Source organism: Python bivittatus, unplaced genomic scaffold, assembly GCF_059951505.1.
Source record: "Python bivittatus isolate LINGU-HERP-01145 unplaced genomic scaffold, Pbiv_v1 ctg000670_np1212, whole genome shotgun sequence".
NCBI lineage: Eukaryota > Metazoa > Chordata > Lepidosauria > Squamata > Pythonidae > Python > Python bivittatus.
Window position 1 is genome coordinate 8697185 of NW_028277094.1, and position 24615 is coordinate 8721799.

At 41.7% G+C, this 24615-nt stretch overlaps 2 protein-coding genes across 8 annotated transcripts in view; both read right to left on the reverse strand.

Moving 5' to 3' along the window:
• MTMR1 (myotubularin related protein 1) overlaps positions 1-11962 on the reverse strand; it is a 42570-nt gene extending 30608 nt beyond the window's left edge. Inside the window, exons 1-4 of one of the 5 annotated variants that reach the window (XM_088151519.1) lie at positions 11508-11957; positions 6169-6274; positions 3710-3733; positions 523-573 (exon numbers count right to left, since the gene is read on the reverse strand). In XM_088151519.1, the coding sequence (XP_088007645.1) occupies positions 523-573; positions 3710-3733; positions 6169-6274; positions 11508-11683 (357 nt within the window). In that variant the 5' untranslated portion in view covers positions 11684-11957. Of the gene's footprint in view, positions 1-522; positions 574-3709; positions 3734-6168; positions 6275-11507 lie in introns of all 5 variants that reach the window. The other 4 variants (XM_088151523.1, XM_088151521.1, XM_088151520.1 and 1 more) reach the window with 4 other exon arrangements.
• A 1447-nt stretch (positions 11963-13409) lies between these two features.
• The window catches only part of MTM1 (myotubularin 1), a 28962-nt gene continuing 17756 nt past the window's right edge, over positions 13410-24615 (reverse strand). For 2 of the 3 annotated variants that reach the window (XM_088151524.1, XM_088151525.1), the window contains exons 8-15: positions 23828-23977; positions 22549-22737; positions 20405-20590; positions 20058-20264; positions 19309-19401; positions 17446-17559; positions 16882-17058; positions 13410-14719 (exon numbers count right to left, since the gene is read on the reverse strand). In XM_088151524.1, coding sequence (XP_088007650.1) covers positions 14549-14719; positions 16882-17058; positions 17446-17559; positions 19309-19401; positions 20058-20264; positions 20405-20590; positions 22549-22737; positions 23828-23977 — 1287 coding nt within the window. In that variant the 3' untranslated portion in view covers positions 13410-14548. The remainder of the gene's footprint in view (positions 14720-16881; positions 17059-17445; positions 17560-19308; positions 19402-20057; positions 20265-20404; positions 20591-22548; positions 22738-23827; positions 23978-24615) is intronic. The other variant, XM_088151526.1, reaches the window with a different exon arrangement.

The following is a 24615-nucleotide window of genomic DNA, read 5'->3' on the forward strand; positions in this document are numbered from 1 at the left end:
TGCAATTCCAGTGTCCACCCAATCTTACTTGCATCTCAGGAACAATGGCAACATAGCTCGTGCCTATCCTGTGCAGGAGGGCCATACCCTGTGCCCATCCAGGCTAGTTGTCTGTCTCTGGTGATGCGCTATGTGCTTAGTGGAGATATTCGACTGCAAAGGCATTTTGGTATTTATTACTTTCAAGGGGTGATCCAAGGGCGACGTGCACCCTCCATCTGGAAAGGCTATGACTACCCAGAAGTTCAAGGTGCTATGGGAAGGGAAAAGAGTAAGGCTAACACTTTGAGCATTTAAAAAAAGAATCCCCAATTTAGCAATTATATCCTTTGTATGCATTTATTTGCTATGTCCCTCAAAACTCACAGCGCTAGTTGTGTTTACACGTTTCATGTCCTCAATTCGATTGTCAAGCTTTGGAAGAACAGATAACAAAACCCCCTAACGTTTGCACTTTTCCAACACCCAAAGTAGAACACTACATAATAAGTGACGGAACAAAATAGGAGTATAAATATAAACCTGATCAACTTCTGCGTCAGAAGGATAGCCATTGTGTCCATCCTGAGTCTCCTGAATTGCATGTTGCAGCAGTGGGCAAGCAGAAGTAAGAGGGGAAAAAACATGCACAGAACAGGTGAAAGGACAGAATTTTTCAAAAAAGAGACAGTAGATACTTTAACACTGATGCACTTGGTCGGCTTTTTTATACCTTCTTAAATCAAAGGCATTAAAGTATATATGTTGACGCCTATGAAATCCAGTTACTTTGGTAAAAAAGGAATGAACAGGAATGCATGCATTTCTATCCTTCCAAGAGTGAGCCTTGGTATCACAGAACAAAAAGTATGTACTGTCTTTTTGACATTAGAAATCTTTAACCTTTAAAACAGAAAAGACAAAATGCAGAGAGTAAAGGCTACATGCTTAAAATAACAGAAGAAACTGATTACAGCACATCATGATAGCAGAAAGGGAAACCATGCAAAAATCTGAAGATTAAACAATGACATATTTCTGATCCCTCTTTGGTCACATTAAGGCAATTCTGCTAAGAATGCAATGGTACTGTCTGAAATCTGCTCATTAACACAAACTGTGACTTTGTGCAAGATTCAGGGAAATGTTCCAGGGTTTGGCTGCAACCAGTTCTGATCATTTCATTAAAATGCCAGTTGGAAATGGTTCTGCACGTAACTGGCCCCCCTCCCAGAGTTGTGCCGATCCATGAGTGGTGCTACATTGCTGTTCCCCACAATACCTCTGAGAACCTCCAGGTCACCTGCTGTCCCAGAGCAAATACTGTATGTTGCAGAGAGCTTTGCAGGGTTTCCTCTAGATCTGCGGAATGGGTGGTCCTTTTGACTAGACCCCTCTTCCCCTGGCTTTGAATGTTTCCTCGTTCTGCCCCATGGCTTTGACTGCCACTCCAAAGCACAACAAAACAAAGGGAAAAAGCAGGGGGAGGTCCTGGCTGGAGCACTGATTCTTGGATGCCCCTCTGATGGGAGGGATGTTCCTAGGGTGGTGCAGATTCAGCTTTGGACTGGCTAGTGGAAATACTGGCTATGGGAAGTCTCTTGGGTCAATCAAGAATATATCTTGCCAAAACATCCAAAGGATTTTCTTTTTAATTGTCAACTTTGAAGTTTTTTCAATAAAGCAAAGCAAAAGAGGCTACATTTTTTACTTTATTTATGTTATGTGGAGACAGTTGGCCAGCAGCCGTTCTCCCATTAGGCCTAGCTAGCATGGGTGATGGTGAAATTGCACTCCAATGATACCTGCAGGCCAGACATGGCCAAGCCTGCTTTACAAGGTTACTTTTCATCCAAGATAAACTCAGATGACCACTGGTGAATGGTAAGAACTACCATTTAAACTGGGGGTTCTCAACCTTTTGGTGCTATGGACCCCACCTGGGGAAACCTACGAACCCCTTCTCAAAAAAATGTATGTAATTGCAGAAAATGAAATACAAAGACATAGACTGTATTACAGAGGAAACCAATTATGCTCAAATACATTCATTAAAATGTTAAAAAACCCCAATAAGTAATAGCAATATATGTGTTTCTTTTTTAATCCACATGATAATTTTAGAGATATTTGCTGAAAAACAGTTTTGGAGGCTAGAGGCCATAAATTACTTTGCTGCTTACATTCATTCTTGAAATGAAAAGCTAAATTTCAGTTGGAGCTTAGTGAAAATAAAATTGCAATTTTTTGCTGTTGATTTCTCTGAAAATCCACATACATTATGAAAGAGCCCACTTAACCTGTGGGTCCAGAACATCTCTAAGATCTTTACGTTTTCTGGTCAGCAGCCCTGCCTTGACTTCAAACATAATATTAAAAAATGGAATCTAAATGTCCATGTTTTGTCATGGAACTAAAGAACTGGGTAAATTCCATATGCATTCTTACCTAGTTCCCATTCAATCAGAAAGCAGTATTCAGTTGACCTTTAAAAAGTCAGCAGCCAACCTTCAGAAGATTATGGTAGATTGTATTTTAAAGTATTATTTAAAAGAGCAGAATTGAGCTTTTGTGTTTGAGTCTTGTCTGTCAGAGATGAAGGGCCTGGAAGTATAGCAGATCTGGCAATGGCATGAAAAAAGAAGCTGGAAAGATTTGGCTGAAGTCTGAGCAATCAGATAGAGAGATGAGGAAAAAAATGGTAACACTATGAAATGTATAACAGAAATACAAGCCCTGTCCCTCAAAGAAAGACTTAGAGCAGTGTTTCTCAGCCTTGGTGACTTTAAGATGAGTGGACTTCAAGTCCCAGAATTCTCCAGCCAGCCTGGCTGGCTGGGGAATTCTGGGTGTTGAAGTCCACTCATCTTAAAGTTGCCAAGGTTGAGAAACATTGACTTAGAGGAGTGTGTTTATTGCAATTGTTTTCATCTTGATACTTTATTTTAAGATTTGCTTTATGCATCATACTTATTACATGGGTAAAAATCCCCTTATAAAGTAGGGAAGCAGATAATCCAAGTCTTTTTTCTTTTTATTTGTTTCTTGTCTATTTCCTTTAATAATTTGAAAGAGGAGCCCTGATGTTATATACTGTGCAACATAATTTTGGGGGAAAGGAAGCAAAGAAAAAAGGGGGAAAAAATCACCACCGAATGAATGTATTTTAACAGTTTGAGAGCAACAATATTGGTCACTGCAGTGACAACCTCCTTGGATCCCTGATTTAGAATCTCTGTCCTAAGAGTCTGACAATCAAGGCAATGCTTGTGTAAATGGAGACATGAATTGGCTTCTTGTTGACACGGACTAAATTAAGACTTACGTCTTTCCTTAGACTTCCCTTTCCAACCACTTGAACACACTGCACGCATTTAGGTTGCTAATATTGTACTCTAGTCTAGAGCATGTAAGCATCAGCTGAGAGGACCCATTTTGTCAGAATTAATAGAATAAAATGTAAGTTGGTTCCCTGCCTTTCCAACATAAGTTAAATATATGCACACTCCCACTCTGGTTTTTACTGCTCATGAAAACATTGGAATGTACATAAAACATTTCTATGGCAAACAAGCTGTTATGCTGCATAGCAAGATGGCCCAGCTGCTTGAAAACAACCATTAATGAAGTAAAGAAGAACAAACACCAAGGCACATCGAGTTCTGAACACAACAGAAAAAAACACAAACAGTTAAGAGTCTAACTTGCTGATAGCCACATATATTCTTACCCTGATGGTAGGCTTCCTGTACACCTGTTAGTTAAAATACAAATATTATCCAACAAGTCATAGATTGAAATCCTGATTTCAGGTAAGGCCACCTTCATTATGATGTTTTCAGAAGCCCAGTCAGGACTACAGCAGTGTTTCTCAACCCCAGCAACTTTAAGATGGGTGGACTTCAACTCCCAGAATTCCTTAGCCAGTGCTGAATTCAGGGAGTTGAAGTCCAAGCATCTTAATGTTGCTGAGGTTGAAAAACACTGATCTACATGATCACTTATTACAAGATTAAATATGAATGTATCAAGAATCTTCAAATAACCAAGTGACCTTTCCTTTTCCCCCCCAAATTGTTGACTCCCTTCAGTTAATTTATTGAAGGTGTTTACAAAAGATATCAAGAGGGTCAGAGGCATGAACAAGACCAAACAGTGAAATATCTGGTCAGCAAAAATGTGATAATAGTATTCAAGATGCACAATTATTTCACTGATTTTTTAAAAATCACTGTCATTGAAAAAAACAAAAGCAAAGGTAAGGTGCAGATTTTAATATGCATGCACAAATAATTTCATTCCTTCCACACCCATTGTTCTCAGGAAATACATATCACTGAAATATTCAGACTTAATCTGTATAATTAAATATGATTCAGCACTACTGGGTAGGCAACAGCCTCCTGAATAAATTTAGCCAACTGTTTTAAGCCTTGATCGCTTCAGGGAGGTAACTAACACAACACTCCAAAAGTTAGAACGAACATTTATAACCTCAATACTGTTCTACAGGAAGTTTAAATATTCGTTTCTTTTTGTTCTTTATTTACCATCTTAATAAAACATGAGAAGTAAATATAATTCTTCAGGACACTCTCATGGTAGATGGCAGGGATCTGAGCTCCATCCAGATTTGAGCCAAAATGGAGATGGTTCTCCAGGATGTTAGCTAAAGATATTCCTTCAGATTCTCCAATAAAGCAAAAAACACACAATGCATAGAGAGTGGTCATTTTAACCTCCCATTCCATCAGCTAATATAACTGCAGGGGCAACTTATCAGTCCAAATTGTAATGGGTGGAAAGAAAAAGATGGATCTTTTATTTACCTGGCCATAAACAAATATCAACTAAGAAACAGGAAAAAACCTTGGATCTTTTCTACAACTGATCGACCCATATGGTGAAGCTTTGTTCACTAAGGTCACACTTTGCTGGCAACATTCAGTTTTTATTTTTCACTTCAGGGTTACCAGAGTTTAATAATATTTATTAGACCTAGAACACTGTCAGGCAACATAGTCATGCAGAGGATTGCCAGATTCATCTGCTGTCAGCAATCTGACCCAATGCCAGAGAAGCAGAGACTCAAGTGGCTTGAAGAATTACAGTGGACCATCCTGACATCATATGTGAGGTATGGAAATGTACATGTTAAATTAAAATATTCTGTTCTCCAGGATTCCTGCAGATACCATTTCTGAGTTCTAAAAATCTACAGTTCTATAAGGCAACAAAACTATTCTAATTTCAGATTTGTCACATGGCTTTAGCTTAAGGAGCAGGAAAGTATTACATTTGGTTCCAACACATTGCAGAACTCCTGAATACGGGTCTGAGTAGAAAGAGACATTCAGAAAGAAATTTTGCAGTAGTTCACTATAGTTCAGTGTTTCTCAACCTTGGTAACTTTAAAATGTGTGGACTTCAACTCCCAGAATTCCCCAGCCAGACTTGCTGGCTGGGAATTCTGGGAGTTGAAATGCACACATCTTAAAGTTGCCAAGATTGAGAAACAGTGCTATAGATGATGCAGAAGGCATCTTCAAATACAGGCTGAGCCATTCCAATAGCCACAGAATTTAAAGAGTTGGCTAGTTCTAGAAAGAAACAACCTTATTCTGAACCTAGACCAGACTGGAAAATTAATTTTGCTTTAAGGGGACAAGCAAAATCCCCAGTGGCAATTACAAAAAAAGTGAAAAGGCAGGACAAAGGCTGAAGGGTTTCTTACAATCAATCTCTTTAGAAACCTACAATGTAGTAGCAGTTTTAGACGGCAAATGGCTCCCAGAGTCATATCTATTGATGTATCACAACTTTACATAGGAGATATCATAATAATATAAAAAACAGTGACCCTTCTCCTGGAAAACCAAAAGATGAATTTGACATACAACTAGGGGTGTCTACAAGGTAAAGTCAAAACAGTCATGATGGCGACCATGACAGCATGATCACAGCTCTGCTTGTTTTTAATTGTTTTATATTTATCTATATATTTGATTTAAGCATTGTTGGACTCTGTGTATCATGTGTGCAATCTTGACTTTCTTGACCCTAACTTGTGGACACCCCCGTACACGATACTAAATAATTGCCCCCTTCCGGTTCCGTATTACATTTTAGGCAACACTGACATACAGTAGTACTGAATAGATACTTTAAATAAGTGAGAAAAAAGCTTACCCGATATTCTCTGGATACGTTGTCTGAGAGCACAGACCCTGAAATCTGGCTAGAAATTGTAGCAGCGATGAGTTGCTTACACCATTCAACATGGGATCCTGTAGGGCTACAAGAGCAAACATGACAGGTTATCTGACTTTAAAAAAACCCCGTACTATATATAGTCAAATAGTCTGCTGTTATTTAGAGTTTACATGAATCACTCACTTCAAAAAATGATCTTAGTTCATAGCTTGGAGGTTATGTCAACTGAAATAACTATGGCTGGTCCCAGAGTATTGGAAATTTAATCATCTCTTGCACTCTTCTTTCAGTCTGATTTGAAATATGGAGCAAAGAACCAGCAGGTAGTAAAACAGATGTGATCCTACTGCATGTTCCTACATAGCTTGAAGAATACACCCTTGGTTTGAAATCAAATTTTACATGATTTCTCATCTGAAGTCTGCTTTGTTTGTTGACAGGCTAATATCAAGTTTATAATGCATAATGGAATTATTCCGTAAGAACTAAATATTCAAAGTAAAATTATGGGCAGCCCTAACAAATTTTAATCAAATTTTCACTTCTGGAAAAGAAAAAAGAGACATAAAAAGACTATGAAATTTTAAAGGATAGGATATCTCCTTCTGATTTTGTTACAAACATGCCTCTATATTTGAACTGCATGCCCAATCACTTACTGTCAGATGGCACCGAATCCATTATGAAGTTATCAATTTGTGAAACAACATACATTTCTCTAAATCATCTGCAATGTGATTATAAGTCACTATATAGAATATACCTCCTTGTTAATGGGATGTGGGCAGCAGTATGTTGGCCTGCAAGACAGACTGTAGATTAGAGATCCTAGTTTAGGATCCAGGCAATCCTGATTTATTCAATGTACAGCTGCTATCATCAGACCAGTAAGATTCAGTTTCTATGAACATCGCCAAATATTACCATACTGTTTGTAAGACCAGACACAGTTTGGTCGTATTCATGATCTTGCTGTAAACTATACTATTTTGTTTTAACTGCTATTAACATGTTGAATTCTGGCCAGTGACTGTAATGAAGTTAATACAAAAGGAGTAAATATGAGGGTGATGAAAGTTCTGAATGTGGGATAGCTCATTTTTTGACAGTGTCAAGACAAGATCTTGGGAGAAAATGGACGGAAAAAAGGAAGAGGGGTTAAAGAAGTAAGAATGGTTACAGGAAGAGAAGGTGAAAGTCCTATATGAAAAAGTATTGTTAGATGAGTTTATGTATCTAGTAGAACGTTTACCAAAGGTGGGGAAAAGAATGGAGACATTGTGAAACATGAAAATGCTGGTAGAAAGGTGGAAGGTAGTATATAGTCCGTTGCAAAGGTTGAATATTTGCCCCAAAAAGCAAAAATGACTGTGTATAAGTAGGCACGCTTCTGGCCACTTCGTTATGGGTATGTCAGAAGAAACACACAAGGGCCCTGAATGCAGCAGGAATGGAATATTTAAGAAGTGTGTATGCTAAAACAAGAAGAGATAGGTTCAAGAATGAATGGGTCTGAAAAGCATGCTAAGAAAGTTTGGTCTTAGAGAGAGAATGAATCAAGATCAAATAGCAAAACAAAAATACGAAGGAAGAGTGAATGAGTTGGGAGGAAAAGAAGATTAAGAGTGGTTGGATGGAGTTGCTGAGATCCTCAAAAACAGAGAAGAGAGAATTTTAAAGAATTAATGGCAATGGACAAAGCAATGTATGGACATAAGAGAACCAAAATGGCTTGGAACGATAGAACTGGATGGAGTGGTATAGTGAACAATGCTAGTGTAAACTCATTTTAGCTATGCACTTCCTTTTTCTTCTTTAGCTTACTATTGCCGTCTTCTTTTCTGCACTCTACATTAACACTGCTTAACTCAAAATGTGTGATGCCGATATAATCTTTGCAGAACAGAATGCCTCAAGAACATCAAAACTGACCATCTCTAAATTAACCCGATCAATTAAATTGCTCAGGAAAAGTAAATTAGGGATATATGTCTAGCTTAATAAAAGGTAATATTAATGGCTAGGAAGAACAAGAACACACAATTGGTACACTGTCCATAATATAAAAATAATGAGAGGTGTTGGCCAAGTGGAGGATATTATTTACTACATCCTCTACTGCCCAATCTACAATGAAATATGAATTACATCCTTGAGGATATAACTCCAATTCTTAGCATGCAGGTTGCCATGCTTTCTTTTAAATTTAGAAATTTTTAAGTTTTAATATTGGTTCCATCTTCACTCAATTCTCTCGCACACCTTTTCTTTGTTGTTGTTTCTTTCCTCTTTTTTTATCATTACTAATTTCATCCTTTTTTTATCCTACGCAATGTGATTGCAACCTGTGGTCACAACAATAAACTTATTGGTGGACTGGTAAAAATAATTAAGCAATAAAAAAATAAGGAAGATGGAAGTTTTCAAAGGCAGCTTTGCTGAGCTCAACAGGAAACGATTACCTTTACTTACTTGCATTTTTCAATGATATAAAGCTTTAATAAACAGGCATGCTTAAAATGAAGAGGAAGTACAAGAACAGGAACAGGACATGAAAGCGAGTCTTGCCGCATTCTGCAGCAAAGGTTCAGAATCAAAAGTGCTTTATTCTTTTTTTTTAAAGGTAGGAATGCTTGAGGAATTCAGTCTATACAAATTCCACACGGGCTGATTTACTCTGTCAATTAAAACTTAAGCTAACCACTTCTTGCACCTAACATCCCACCAAAACAACCAACGATTTGGAAGGAAAATGCTTTTCAAATGCACCCTGAAATGTAAAAATTCCTACAAAATGTGGGGGAAAAAAACCCCAAGAGAAAATAGGACAGAACAGACTTTATATAGTGAACACGTGAAAGTCCAAGTAATACATGAATCTGTCCATCCTACTAATATTAAGCAAACATTTAATCACACACCAAAAAATCTTTTCTGGATTTTAATGGAGGACAGATGCTACACCTACTTTCTTGGAATCAGATTCCATTGCAAATTGGTAATTGCTATAAACGTGCAAAGGAATGATGAAAAGGAAGCATTGGACATGTGTCATAAATATACCTGATGGAATTCCATAAATAGTTATTTTGTGAGCTCTGGAGACAGTAGTGCTCCCAAAGGAGCGTTTTAAAAGGTTACGCAAAACAATAGTGTTTTTTCCCACTTGGCTGAAGACACAAGTACAAACTGTGGGAAGAACAGAGTTGGGAAAATGTTTTGCCTCAAACAACTGAGGGACAACTGGAAGTTTACATCACTTAGGCCTCTCTTTTTGCTAAACGTCTTCAAGTGGAAGCTGCAAAAACAAATTATAGATCCAAATGATTTTCCAGAAGAGGGAACCCAGGGATTACAATTAGACAATCCATTAAGGAGAATCCAGCCTTAGCAAGAGGCTCTTGGTTCAGCAATGCCTAAACGTGAAAGTTATTTCCTGAAGTAGTCAGAGATATCTAGTGTAAGATTCAAAAAACAGGGCCAGATTCTGGGAAGCGACAAGGAAATCTGAGCCAGGCTGCAACCAATATCAACAAGGGTGCTTGGGTTTTATTTGTTTATTTTTAAATTTATACGTCGCCCATCTCCCTTAGTCGTTGGGTAGAAGGGGGAAACTGCTGCTTCTGAAATTCCTTCTTTTGCCCAGTTATAAAAGAGCAAAAATCCTATTCACTTTACCAGGTAGTTCTCGTTTAGCGACTGCCTTGTACAGTGACTGTTTGCAGTTATGACGGTGATGAAAAAGGAACTTTACAACCAATCCTCGCATTGACGACCTTTGCAGGTCTGTAAAGCAAAGGAAAGCTGAAGGAAGATCGTAAACCCAGTTTTGGCTTCACTTAGTGACCGCTTTGCTTAACGGCCGGTCCCAACTGTGGTTGCAAAGTGAGGACGACCTGTTGTGGTTGGAAGGCCTGGATAACACCGCATGCTAGGAAAGTGCCTCAGTTCCCACAACACACTGAACCATAAACTCCTCAACCCCATTCCAGCTGCGCAAACACAGCCGCTGTGTAGGTATGGGTCATCTGGCTGTTGGCAGGCCTTTGAGGGGATTTTATTGTATGTAGCCTGGGTGTTCCCAATCTGGTGCCCACCACAAGACCCGCCACGTCACATTCTGCAAGATACGTGTCAATTCCCCAGTCCACGTCTCTCGGCTCTCCTATCCAGCCAGCCTGTTTTTATGCTTTGCGCTCGATCCTCTTAAAGCAGGGTTCCTCAACCTTGGCCACTTGAAGATCCGTGGACTACAACTCCCAGAATTCCCCAGCCAGCCATGCTGGCTGGGGAATTCTGGGAGTTGTAGTCCACGGATCTTCAAGTGGCCAAGGTTGAGGAACCCTGTCTTAGAGAAAAGGAAAACTCACTGTCTTTTTGGAGATATACGGGGGAAAAAAGATGGAAACTTCTATTATTTCTCCTCTCGCTACCTCTGGGTGTGCGTGGATGTGCATGTTTATATATGCACGTATATATCATGCGTGTGTGCTCACACGTCTGGATAAGTTTGCTTTAAAAATATATGCATATGGTGTTCAATGCTGTTCTGAGTATGTTTGGGTTAGGTACGCTTTAGGGCTGTTATTGCACGAGAGCAAATAAATAGATGAAATGGGCCTGCAAACGCCCAGGCGGGTCTTCTGGTGGAAGAGGGGTGTGCGTGAGGGTCCCGAAGCCCTCCCCCAACCTTGTGTGCTTCGCAGGGGTGTGACTCCGAAGCCCATCATCCCCCCACTGCACCTGCTGGAGGAGGACAAGCCCCTGCCCCCTCGACCGCAGGGCCCAAAGCCGGTGCCCCAGATACGGGACTGCACCCCCATCCCCTCTGCAAAGGGCACCCCCACTGGGGGGACTACACCCCCCATCCTTAGCCCGGACTGCCGGACCCCCGAGGCAGCACCGACTCCAGACTGGCAGCAGGACAACGCTGTCCATCATGCCCGACCCGAGAGTGCTCCTTCCCAGCCCAGCTGGACTACAACCCCCATCTTCAGCCGTGCCGGGCCCCCAAGGCAGCGCCCATTCCAGACTGAGTGGGACCACAATGCCCATCACCCCAGAGGCCACCCCTTCCCGCTCAGCGGGACTACACCCTCCCTCAGCCGCTCCGGACTACACTCCCCGTGCTCGGGCCGGACGTGCCAGGCCGGGCCGCGGGACGACAGTGCCCATGCTGCCCAGCCCGGGGCCCACGCGGGAGAAGGACCCCCGCCCCGCCCCGCCGCGCGCGATGGGACCGGAGGCGGCGGGAGGCGGCCCGGCGCGCAGGCCCGGCTCCCCCCGCGCCGCCGCCGCCGCCGCCGCCGCCTCACCTGTCCGCGGGCTCCGCGCTGGGCGACGACGCCGCCGCCGAGGCCGGGCCCGCCGCCGCCGCCGCCACCGCCGCCGCCAAACGGGAGGGCCGCCGGGCCGGGCCGCCGCCGGGCTCCACGGCAGTCCCCGGCCCGGCTCCCAATGCCGCCGCCGCCGCCGGCCTGCCGCCCTCCATGTTGGCCGCGCCCGCCGCCTCTTCCGCGCCCGGGCCGGAGCCCGCGGATCAGGAGGGGCCCGCGGCTGGCGCCCAGGCCGGGCGGGAGACGGGCTCACCGGGCACCCCGCCCATCCCGCGCGACCCCCCCCGGCCCTCCTGGCCGCCGGGCAAGGCTGGGGAGTGGGTGCGGGCAGGGGTGTGCGCGGCGGGGGATGGAAGAGCGGGGGGGCGTGTGTGTACACAGCTGGGGAGTGGAAAAGATGGGTGCCGAGCGGGGAATGGAAGCGGGTGCCAGCATTGTGGTGTGCAAAGCTGGGGAATGGAAAGTGCTCGTGCAAAGCGGGGAATGGAAAAGTGGGTGGGCGGGTGTGCAAAGCTGGGTTGTGGAAACGGTGTGTGCAAAGCTGGGGAATGGAAAAGTGTTGGTGTGGTGGTGTAATGCTTTTAGTTCCAATCTTTTTACTAGGCAAAAGAATCCCATGCTCACGATCGGACTACACATCCCATGCTCCTTCTCTTTTGGGTCGCTCCCACGCTCTTAGCTGGGGTTGGGACAGTGACGGTTTCGCAGGATAAAGACCCTTTTGCGGCTTTGCAGCTCAAAACACGGCCTTGTTGCCACCTTCCAAATCTGCAGACTTCGACCCCCATCATCCCCAGCCAGGAATTAAGGGCAGCTGAGCAAGGAACGCCTATTGCAGGCCTCTCCCACCCTGATTTCAGTGGAACAGGCCTCACCCAATCCATGGGACTGACGCTCCCCCCGCCTGAAACTTACAGGAAAGAAGCAGGAAAAAAAATAAGTGTTTGGTTTTTATTTCATATGAATTAAGCCAGTATTTTTTTTAAAAAAATGAGAATTTTCACCAAGTTACACTTTTCCCCAAACAACATTAAATTCTCTATAAATCAAGACACAGCATTGTCTTGGCGCTGGCAACATAAACTGGTGAGATGCAGGTAATGAAAAAGGCAAAGGCATTTTAAACCGCTTTAGCTTACTTTCCCCCAAAAACAGCTGAGAGCGTAGTGTTTTACCTTGTAAAAACAAACAAGTCTCAATTCATTCACCCCAGTCAAAAGGAAACAGGTATTTCTTGTGGATTTACAACCAGCACAAAGTTTTAGGGTAGCGAGGAAAAAACGAGATATAACTTGCAAGCAAACAAATGACAGTTGTATTTGAGTCTACATCGTTTTTCAGTTTTCCATTCTGCCATTTAAAATGGATGGGATAAGTGTGAGTTTCTTGCAATTCAAGTTAAGCATTTCATTTCTCCGACTCGCTTCCCTTCAGCCAAGTACCCATCTATAGGTGCAATAAAATGTAGATGACAAAAGCATCGCCAAAGAATGAAATTTAGAGGACAAACATCACGTGGAAAATGAAAATAAACCATGCGCGAGCTAGCTGAAATTACTAAGTACTTTAGTCTATCCCTGAAGAAATAGTGCAAATTTCTTAGTATACAATTTATTCTATTAATGTGCTCCACTTTCTCTTATACTGAAAATATACTATTCCTAAAATATTCCAATGTCCTCTAAAACTAAGAAATTTATAATATTTTGGAGTTTGACTTTAAACTTTAGAATTGTAATATTTACACTTTACAGAAAAGACTTCCATATCCTTAATTTATACATTTATCCTATAATTTCCTTTCCGCCTTATATTTTGCAGATCAAAACTTACACATAAAGTAATTTACAAATGGTAACCCCCCCCAATATTTTTAAAATAAATCATGTTAGCTACAAACAGTCCTCACAAATCCTATATTTCAGTTGTTCTGAACTGACCAAAGACCACTTTAAAAGTTTATATCCTAAGCAAAATATGTATTAAAAGATCAAGTCACAAGGGTTGTGCTGATTTTACAAGTGCTTGTAAGTTACACTTTAAAAGATTCCTGAAAGGAACAAATTATAAAATTTGACAGAAGACCAACATGATGACCAAAACAAAAAACAAAAAACACCAACCCTGCAAAGTTTAAATGTAGGGATTGGGCAACCGAGCACGGTCCAGATGTTCAACACAATCTGTTGCTGCTAGCAGTGTTATCTGGGGCTAATAGCAATCAAAGTGCAAAACATCAGAAGATTCCAAGTTGTTCACCCCTGATTTGAATCTCTTCAGTGCACAAACTTTCTGTAAATTGTTTTAATGTATTTGAGGAAAGACTAATCCATGACAGAATGTCATTCACACACAGATACGCACGCGCACGCACACACCTCCCTTCATCTCAAAAATTAAATGTTAATCTGCTCTGAAGATAAGGCCGCTGCTTAACAGGCACACATTTTCAGGAAATCTCAGTTATTGGTAGCTTGCTGTTGCTAATGCAGTTATCTTACGCATTAAAAATGGCATTTTATCGGAAAGAAACCGCAATTCACATAGTAATTGTTCCTCAAGACCAAGTGTCTTGCAGCCAGTCTATCTTTTAACTCTCCCCTCCGAGGCCCACACAAACTGAGGATTCAGAAGGTCCGCGCTGACACTGATGGCACTTTGCAGAGAGATGCACGGACTGGAGATGGAAAACGAAGTCATGCTATTCACAGAAGTGGTGATTAGTACTGAAAGCGCTAGCTAAGTATATTTGGATGCTCCGTGGTAAAAAAAACAAAACGAAAAACAAAACAACCCTTTAGGATAGTTGAATAGCATGTTCCCAGGCAAAAGGTTTCAAAAGGCACATAAATCAATTTTAAAAAGCCCCCTTGTATTCAGATCCTCTCCGTAGGGACAAGCGTTTTAGGAAGAAGCGTCAAATAAGGCATTGCAGTTTTCCTCTTGTCCCACACCTCTGAATAAGCACCGCTTTGTATGACAGGGTTCAGAGAGAAGAGCAAAACTTCTCTCTCTCGCCTTCAAAAGTGAGTTTGCACATGCGACATCATCTGTGAGGAAGAGGAGGAGGAGGAGGAGGAGGAATTGGACAATTTGGGATTGCTTGTGATTTGTAGTTCTTCCAGCCGCTTCATGTAATCGTCACGCAGGGCCAGAAGTTCCATGTAACGCTGTTCCACAGGGTTTGGCTGCTGAACAAAGGGAAGATATTTTAAAATACAAAGTTTGGCCATATTCAAGGCCACCAAGTAGAAATGGACTCCCCCCCTCCCAACGCTCCCAGGTATTAGTCATTCAATGAATTTTGACAAATAAGAAATGTATGGCAGCCATATAGCAGAATACAGAGAATGCTAGTTTATGGTGAACAAGCTAGTGATTCCTACTATAATTTCACCTCCACTTTGTTTTCAGTAGGATCAGTTGCTGAAGAAACCACGATGGTTTCTGCAGTATGCTGCTAAACCCAGGGGTCTGGTTTGCTTTGTTCCTTACAAGGTAAACGGACAAGGATGCAACAAATCCTTTTTGGGGATTATGTGAAACAAACCATCTCTGAGTCATACTAGATGGAAGAGCCAACTGTGTATGAATTACAGTTTGCATTTATTATCGTGTTGAATTTCCCAAAGCATGAGGCTCTTTGCTTTCCTGTCCCTTAAACTAGACTTTATCCAATATGCATGCCCCCCCCACCATGAAGGAGAAACACCTGCCCTAAAATACTTAACGTTCTTAGTTCAAACACGATGGGTTGTTTTTAACTTTTGTATGGCCTACGCCTGAAGCAAGTGCTATGCCATGTTTTCCCCAGTAAACTAATTTGTTGCTCTGCATCTTTCAAATGTGCTCCTTTTCAATCACACAAAAATCTTCGCAACAAACACATAAGCAAAGAGACGTTCCGAACACTGCCGGCCTTTCTTCCAGACGCCGGGGTGCTGGAAATGGCGTCAAAGGCCCACTGCAGGGAAGAAACGGCTGGATCTTTGTTCCAGTGGCTCTCTCAAAAGCTGCACTTGTCAAACACAGAAGCTCTTTTCTCCTTGAGCTCTCAGCTCTTCTGCCAAACCTCGAGGATAAGAAGCGCCACACATGGGCCATCTTTCTCTGCTGGGTAGATCTGCTTTCAAAAGCTGCTACCCATTGATCCACAAAAATGCGGGAAGAACAACCTTAAGGAAACCCTGGAGTTCAATATTGACGTGGAAAATGGGATTACTCGTCTTCCGCTATAATTCTCTACCTCTCTGATGTTTTCTCTGCTCATCGGTTGAATAAGGGGTCTTCACTTTTCGTTGTGGGTTTGTGCTTATGACAGTTGCAGCCTGGACTGTGTGAAACTGACTTGTGGGGTTTAAGCCTTTCATGAACTGAAAAGGATATGCTTTCTTATGCCCAGCATAAGGTTCTGCTGATAAACTCCATTTTTAGTGTCGATGCTGCTTCCGTTTATTGGGATGAGAAACTGGCAATTGTTACCTTCCAATATTATTCTATGAAAATGTATTATTGTATTCGTTAATATGTTTATGTGTTCAGCCGTTTTTAGTTTTTTTGATGTTTTTTCCTGAGGGGTGGGCGGGTATTTTTTACTTTCCTAGATAGTTTAGTATAGGGATCCCCCCTCCCCTATATAGCTCTTTTTATACGACAGCTAAGGTGTCTTTGTTAAATCTTGCTCTATACAGTATTATAAACTAATAACTAAGGTATTTGAAGAGATGTTAATTATAATGCTTTTAACATGTAACAGAATTATATTTTTATAAGAGTGGAACATCTTATTATTGTATATACTCACATTTAAGTCCATCTGCGGATAAGCCGACCCTTGTATTTTTAACCAAAATACCATGAAAAATGCACCACCCGTGGATAAGCCAGCCCACATTTTTCACGGCATTTTGGTTAAAAATACGAGGGCTGGCTTATCCGCAGATGGGTTTATCCATGAGTACACATGGATATACGGGTGCTTTAAAAAAGTGTTATTGTATATACGTGCAGATGAGCCCATCTGCGGACAAACCAAACCAAGTTCTTATGGGTGTGTGTTTGGCACCTAAAATTTTCAGCTTATCCACGAGTATATACAGTATGGGGAACCCTGTTTTGAGAAGGATAGAAAGACACGACTGAAGACTGGGACATCTGTTTGTGCAGATGCCACAGAAAATATGAGCTCAGATTATGATCCTCAGAATTGTTGCCAGGCAGAATAGAGAACAGTGGAGCAGAGGGACTGATGATGTGACTCAGTATACAACAGCTTCATAATCCTAAACTGGGTTAAAAAAAGAGATTATAGATCTACGCCATATTAGCTTTAAGGTATGGTAAGAAACTTTACCTGCTGCCTGATCCGCGGGTTCCATCGGATGTAGTAGTTAACCCAAAGTTCCAGGTGGCGCATGCTTGCTACTGGGTAAAGTGCTCGATTCAATTCTTTAGTATAAAAGGGGTTGGTATATTTTGATTTTGCACTATTGATCAAGGACCACAGAGACAGTGTTTTCTCACTCAGTTTCTGCAAAGAAACAAGAACCAGTTTCAGCACTAACTGTAACTACCTGATGTACCCAGGCTGCATGCGCCATTCACATAACGACCGTCTTCTATAAGTAGTTAGAGAATAGATACGTTTGACTTGAAAAGCATATCCGAAACCATCTCTCCACTTTCACACCACCTTAGTTGGCTGTAATTGCACGTGAACTGGCAACCTAATTCTTCTAGGAAGCGTACAAACAGGATAAGTAGAAACTTACCTCCGAATGCAGCCACCTTACATGGTATTTATGACTCCCACCATTAGCCTGTCACCTGTTTCCTATCACCCAATGCTGCAACTGGATCTGGACATGCAAGCAGACATGTACAGCTTTCATGTTAGGTCATCAATATATTAACTCACCTCTTTCTCTCTCATGGAGTCACAGCTGTACAAAAATGTACCAAAGCGGCAGCTGTACAAGTGGTCCAGAATAGTAATCAAAAATTGTTCATTGAATTCAAAAGCTGTTGGAAACTAGAGACAAACAGACAAAAGTTTAGGATACAATATAAAGCCCATGGTAATATAAACAGCAGCTTTAAGTAGAATAGAGTGCAAATTATTTCACATTCATGTTATTTCTGGTTCCATGTTCTTTTCAAAGCTGCTTCAAAGTTATATCCCACCGCCCTCTACTATACAAACGTGTATCAGGCTCTACCTCCTTGTATGAAACACTGCAATAATAAAACAATTCCAAGCCAGTAAAAGTAATATCAAAATAACTGTAGGAATATTAGAAATGAAAATACTGCATCGGTCCCTAGAAGCGCCTCTGCCTAAAAAAATAAAAGGTGTTAGAGAACAGCCTTCTTCATAGTGAAAAATGGGGTAGGTAGTGAGGACGTTCCAAATTCTAGATAAAACAGGTAATCCTCAGGTTCCAACCATTCAGTCAGCAACCATTCAAAGTTACAACGGTGCTGAATGAATGGTAGTAACGACTGGTCCTCAAAGTTCTGGCCACTGCAGTGCTCTCACAGTCATGTGATCAATATTTTGGTGACTGGGCTGCATTTATGACCATCGCAGCATCCCACAGTGATGTTCTCCTGCCTTGCACAAACTCACTGTGTGCATCCTGGGGCTGCACCCTTGCCCAGCATCTGAATCCTGGGCCAGTGGGAGAAGGAAGAAGACGGTGAAGGTCAGCTGGGGAGGTGGCAGCAGGGTTAGGCGGTGGAGTGCAGGGTGGCCCAAAAGGCAGAGATGGGAGGGGAGATAGGTGGGTGGGGGAAATGAAGCAGAGGTAGTTCGCAAAGGGCAGGAGAAGCATGTGGTCCTGGCCTAATGCCTGCAACTGGGAATGCTGGAACTGCCGTCGCTAAGCTCACATGATATTTTGCTTAACAACCACTTCGCTTAGCGACAGAAATTCCAATCCCAATGAGGGTCATAAGCTGAGGACTACCTGTATCAGCAAAATGCCTTTTCTTTCTTCCTCACCAACCAAACTTACATAAAATTTCCCTAAAGGCAATTTATATGGGATTAATGTCCTAAGAAATAGTTTGAAACAACTGTTCCTGTCTAACCTGAACTGTTCAAACTATTCCAGCGCCTTTGCAAACTACTAACGCCTTTGCAGTGGTCAGAACAGTTCTGTAACGTTGGAACAGCCACTGAAGCTTGAAATGTTTGGACTTTCAAACACCGGGCATACCTCTACTCTAAAGAACGTGGGAAATGAGTTTTAAAGGATCGAGTCAGCATCTCCAATAGAGCTGGTACTATGTTGGCAGGACATGGACTCATCTATTCAGTTTAGTGGAACTTTATTCTAAGTTCCAACCCACTTAGATCAGGCATAGATGTCCACAGCCCAGCCATGATGACACAAGAATGATGACACATGTGTAATGATGTACAGTAAAGTAGTACAGGTCATACCATAGAAGAAAGAAAGTTGTAAGAGATATGTATCTCTTCCTTTTACCTGCTTGCTTGAACCTAACCTAAAATTTTCCAGCTTGTACACTAGTAGAACTAGGAATAATTGAGGACAATCCCACATAATTTATGCAAGTATAACAAGAGGCAAGGGATAATCATCATCATCATCATCATCATCATCATCATCATCATCATCATCATCATCATCATCATCACTTGTTTGCTGCCTAACTACCAGAGACTCTTGGTGGCTCACAGCAAAGAAATTACAATAAAGAAATTACAACAAAACCAATTAATTCTTCACCCTCTTCAAAAAACACAGCTTACTTGCTTAGACATTTGCCACACGCAGTCAATGAACTGGAGGAAGATGGGCGACCTATCAGCATCAGCGTGATTCTTGTCTCCATGACCAATTCTCTGAAGTGAAAAAGGGAAGAAAAATCAGACCAACTCTAATTAAATGAGTTCGCTTAGCTTTGCTTAAGTAGCAGACCCTTTCACAGAATTTTGGGAACAAGCTTACTTCCCTTACATAGAATGAAGATACCCCCACCCCCCGCCCCACCTAAATTAGACTAAACCAGCAGGAGCTTTTGAAAGAGGTTTTTTTGGACAGGGCATCATGCTTTCCAGGTGAAGTGGTTTAAAAAGTTATTTAGGATACATGTTACTTTTGGAAGTTTGTAGTATATAGCAAGAATCTTAAAATGTAAGCAGCAGCAGTAGAAGCAGCAGACGGATACGTTTTTTCAGATGACAATACACCCAGAGAAAAACAATTTCAAAAGATTCTATAAAATGCCCCATTATGAAAACATACCAAGACACCAAACACATGAGTATCAGGCTTGGTCTGCAGCTGAACCCAGCTTTTCAAATATCCAAGCAATTTTGGCATTATCAGGCTGTTGACAAACCGCAGCTAAGTACAAGCTACTGACTCACAATGAAATGCACGAGAGCGTAAGGCAGGCCTCCACGCTCACTACAGGGACAACAGTCTTGCTCTGTATCAGTTTTAATGGGATTTCAGTGAAAGTGATTTTGCCCGGACTCATTTTTTTGGCTCTCACCGATGCAAACTTATGCCCAAAGCTTATCCACTCCTTTTGCACCAAGACTTCGAAGCCCACGATGGTTCGGTAGTAGCTGTCCAACATCAACATGGCTAGAGAGGTGAGCTGTGCTGTGCGGTCCCAACCATCACTGCAATGCACCAGAACAGAACTCTTTCCAGAAGACACTTTGTCGGCTACTTGAATGGCACCTGTTAAAACCAGCTGACAAGAAAGGAGATGATGAAACTGAGACCGGTGGGGAGAAGTCCCCCATCCTGCTATTTTAATTCAAGAACTTAGACCCCAAGTCCGTGGCATCAGACTGTGGTAAGCACACCAAACACCATCGGCCTCATCTGTACCTTGATATGTTCAAGCCAGTGGGTGGACTCCAAACTTGATAACCAGTGAGATTCTTCTACATGAGGATAGACGATATCTTTCAGTTTTTTCAAAGATTCTCGCATGACGTGAATATTATGGATATCTAGGAAGAGGAGCTCAGCATTGGGATAGGCATCCTCACTTTCATATCCACCACCAGTTGCCTTGGATCAAGAGGAAGTGAGCATTTAATTTCCTTTGCACAGCCACTGCAGTCATTATATATTCCCAACACAACTGGTAGGTTTGTAAAAATACTGAGGAGTTACGTAATATCATTGTCTAAGCACAGGGGGGAAACATCATTCAGTTCTGATTAGAATATACATACATACATACATACATACATACATATATATATATATATATATATATATATAAATTTGATAGACACAGTAGATCAATCAATACGGAACTTTATTTTCTACAATTATTTGCAGACCACCTATTTGAGTGACTCTAGACGACTTAAAATAACTATATTAAAAGCATCCAAACATCCATAATCAAAAGTTCCTATAACAAACTTTATTAGAAAGACATTTCCTTCTATCTTGAGAAAAACTGACTTCCTAACAGAGCGTGTGTGATGAAACATATGCATTTCTCCATTGAGTACTGATTTAATCACAGCCTCAGGGTCCTCTAAATCCCACTGTAGAATCTAGGTTCTCCTAATAAAACTATTTTTAAGTTTAAATGTCAATGTTGAGATCGTTATTTTTATTTCCCAAATAGACTTAATGCAGCGTAAATGGCATTACAAGAAAATAGAGTTTTCACAACCTTCATCCCCAATCTAGCTGCTAAAACTGTTCCACGTCTGGGACTGGAGAATACAAGACGAGAAGTATTATGGAGTTCCAAAATCTCTAAGCAGAACTTCCAAATTATTTCCCAAATCAGGGTTAAATCAGCCAAGTTCTTTTAAATTTAGGAAAGAGCAAGGGCTTCTTCCTATCAACATGATGCAGAACATTGCGGGATAGAAGCTGATACAAGCTGCCTTCTCTGGAGCAAAGAGAACGAGTTAATTTTAGCTATGGAAGGCACTGAGTAACCCTAGGGTGTGGCTCAAGAAACAACAAAGCAAGGGGAATAGACAGGAGGGAAGGAATGCAGCCACTAGACTTCTCATAAACAACAGAAAAAATTCTGCATTTTTTCCCCATTTAAGGTTATAAGCAATGGACTTTTACCCACTGTTTCCAAAGTTTAAGTCAAGATTACTCTGTACTTTTTTAAGCAAGCTTTTACGAAGAGGTTAGTTTCTAGGCCCAACCTTGGATACTGTAAACAATACACACAGAACACAACACATATACACACCCAAGTATACTTTTTCAGTCAAATTTGCCCCATGAATTCATCTGTTCCCTGAGAAGGGGCAGCAATGGTTTGCTTCAGCAGTCATCTTTAAAGAATTAGGCAACTGAAAGACTTTATCCTCCATCAGGCTGCAAAACATTCTTTTTTAAGCAAGCATTTAGGAATGGGGAGGGAGCTGAACTAGCCCATTATTTTTGGGATGATTTTCTGGTGACTTTATTGAAAGTTTACTTACTCGGAGTTTACTGTTAATGTAAACAAGGTGGAACTATTTAAAATCTAGAAATACTCCCAGCTGATCTTCTGACTCCAGAACTTTAAATCTTGTTGGCAGGAAGTTGCATTCTTCCCACAAGCCAACCCTCCAGCAGATTCTGCGGCTGTGACAAAACGATAGCATTCTGGTCAACCACTAACACTGACTGTGCAGAATAAAAGTGCCCCTTGCCCGTCAAAAATCCAGAAAGCGATTTGAAGTATTAGCAACTTCTCTAGCCTACTGCTTTCCCAATCGTGGGATCGCTGGATGGATTTAGAATGGAAACTTTTGGAATTCTGAGTCCGAAGAGTCTTTGACTCAGGGTACCTGGAGATCCCCAGAACAGGGTTCCTCAACCTTGGCCACTTGAAGATGTGTGGACATGCTGACTGGGGAATTCTGGGAGTTGAAGCCCACACATCTTCAAGTGGCCACGGTTGAGGAACCCTGCCCCAGAGGACTAAAAGCTCAGTTAGCAGTGCCAGGAAAAAGGGTTTAACTCTCAACAGAAAGATGAAGAGGACATCTGCTTACTTTATTAGCAACAGCATTTACGCTGGGCCTCGCATCATAGATCGTCAGTTTCGAGAGCTGGCCGTTTGTTTCCCTTATGATTTCCAGATACCTTTCATCATCTTTATTTCTTTTGCCACTCATGCCCACGAGCGGCTGGCTGGAGCGCGTGATGACAGCTTGGGTCTCTGGATGGATCCATGACAACACCTAATGGAGCAACACAAATGTTCCGTCAGAGCCCGATGACTTTCCACAATGTTTTCAGGGGAATTTTTGTGGACAACAGCGTGGCTTAAAATTTAGACCCAAGCCCTAAATAACCCCTTTATTGGGTGACTGTCATGTCACAGCACATGGGAAAGATCTAAAGGCTTGCCAACGTAAACTTTCCTGAAGATTTTGCATGGTGGAGTATATGCCACAGCAAGATCATAATATTTTAAAAGGCAGCTCAGTAGAACTTGGGAGGTTGACGCTTATTAAAAGAGCTTATTATTATAAGAGAGAATCAAAATAGGTATGTCCAGACAAAATAATGCAATGGGCAAAACTTTTCTTCAGAAAAGAGCTATTTCAACAAAGAGATCAACTCTGATGAGAAGTGCATAATTCCTTGTTTTCCTGTTGTGGCCTTTCTGGGTGTTCTCTGAGCTTGGTTGTTTGCTTGAAGATGTTTCATTGCCCGACTAGGTAACACCTTCAGTGTGCGTGTGGGGTTTGCTCCCTGTTTATATGCAGTAGCTAGCCCTGCCAGTGTTGGGGGTGTGTGGTTTTCTCCTTGGTAGTTCCTTGATTAGGGTATTGTTTTCTGCTTGATTGTCTGGTGTTAATCTCTGCTTATCTGGGTATTGGCTGCTGAGAGGATGTATTCTGGTCTCAGAGGGAGCAAACCCCACACTCACTAGCACTGAAGATGTTCCCTAGTTGGGTGATGAAAGGTCTGCAAGAAAACAACCAAGCTCAGAGAGCACAAGGACTCCACAGTTCAACCACAGCCACATATATTCTCTTCTATTGTCTTCCAATTCTAGGTGCTGACAGAGCTCCAAAATAATCCTTGACAAAGTTTTGAGGGGCCAAATAGACGCTAACATTAAAATTCTCCTTAGCAATTAGTGACTACTTAATGGGACAGTTAGTCGAAAGAGAGAATGAAATTAACCCCATTTTGATGTGTTATATGAAATGTCATTCCCTTTGCAGAATACTCAAAACATATGTTTTATAATATACAATTCTGTTGCATCCTTTGGAGTTTTAACCACAGAGACCAATTTTTATAGCTTAAGTCACTTACTGGTATTCGGCATCGGGATCTAAAAGCAGAAACCTTCTTGAGGTCCTCATCTGTGGCGTTATATGGCACAACCAGGAGTGATGGATATGTGTCACACAGTGCGTAGTGTTCGTTGAGAAACGTTACCCTCCACTGATCGTTAGGCAGACGCTTAGAGAGAACCAAGATGGTATTTGTATGCCAACTTGTCATATCAACAATATGACAATAAACAAAGAGGAACAAGTCATGCATTATTATGGCCACAGGGTGGCAATAACCCACCAATTTACCAGGTATCTCTACTAGTCAGGACCTAGAGTAACAGATGTGAGTTTAAAGGATGCCTGTAAGACAAAGTGCCACTGAATGATTCTTCGCTGTTTTTATTAATTTTATTACGAGCCTACTTGGCAACACAAGAATGCTTTTTTTATTAGCTGCTTTGGAATACATACAGGAATGTCTGGCATTCTTGAAAAAAAGAAACTCTTCTCTACAGGAAAAAAATAAATGTTTAAATCTTGCCCCAAAGAGTACTAAAAACAGTAACTAAGTAACTAAGGGGAAGCACCTAAGTCTTACCCGACAACATGGGAGAAGAACATGCGTGGGAAGTCAAATGTTGTGGATGGAGGAGAGTTGCTGAATTTATTTTAAGGTGTGTAAGTTTTAAGGAGGGATTGTAATCTCTCCTCTCTTTAGACTTGCCTTCGCTGCTGGTACCAATCAATAAACCAATCTGTGCTTCAACGAAGGTGTGCTCGTTTCTGGTTTAGATGAACTCCGAAATTCTCCTACAGTAGCCT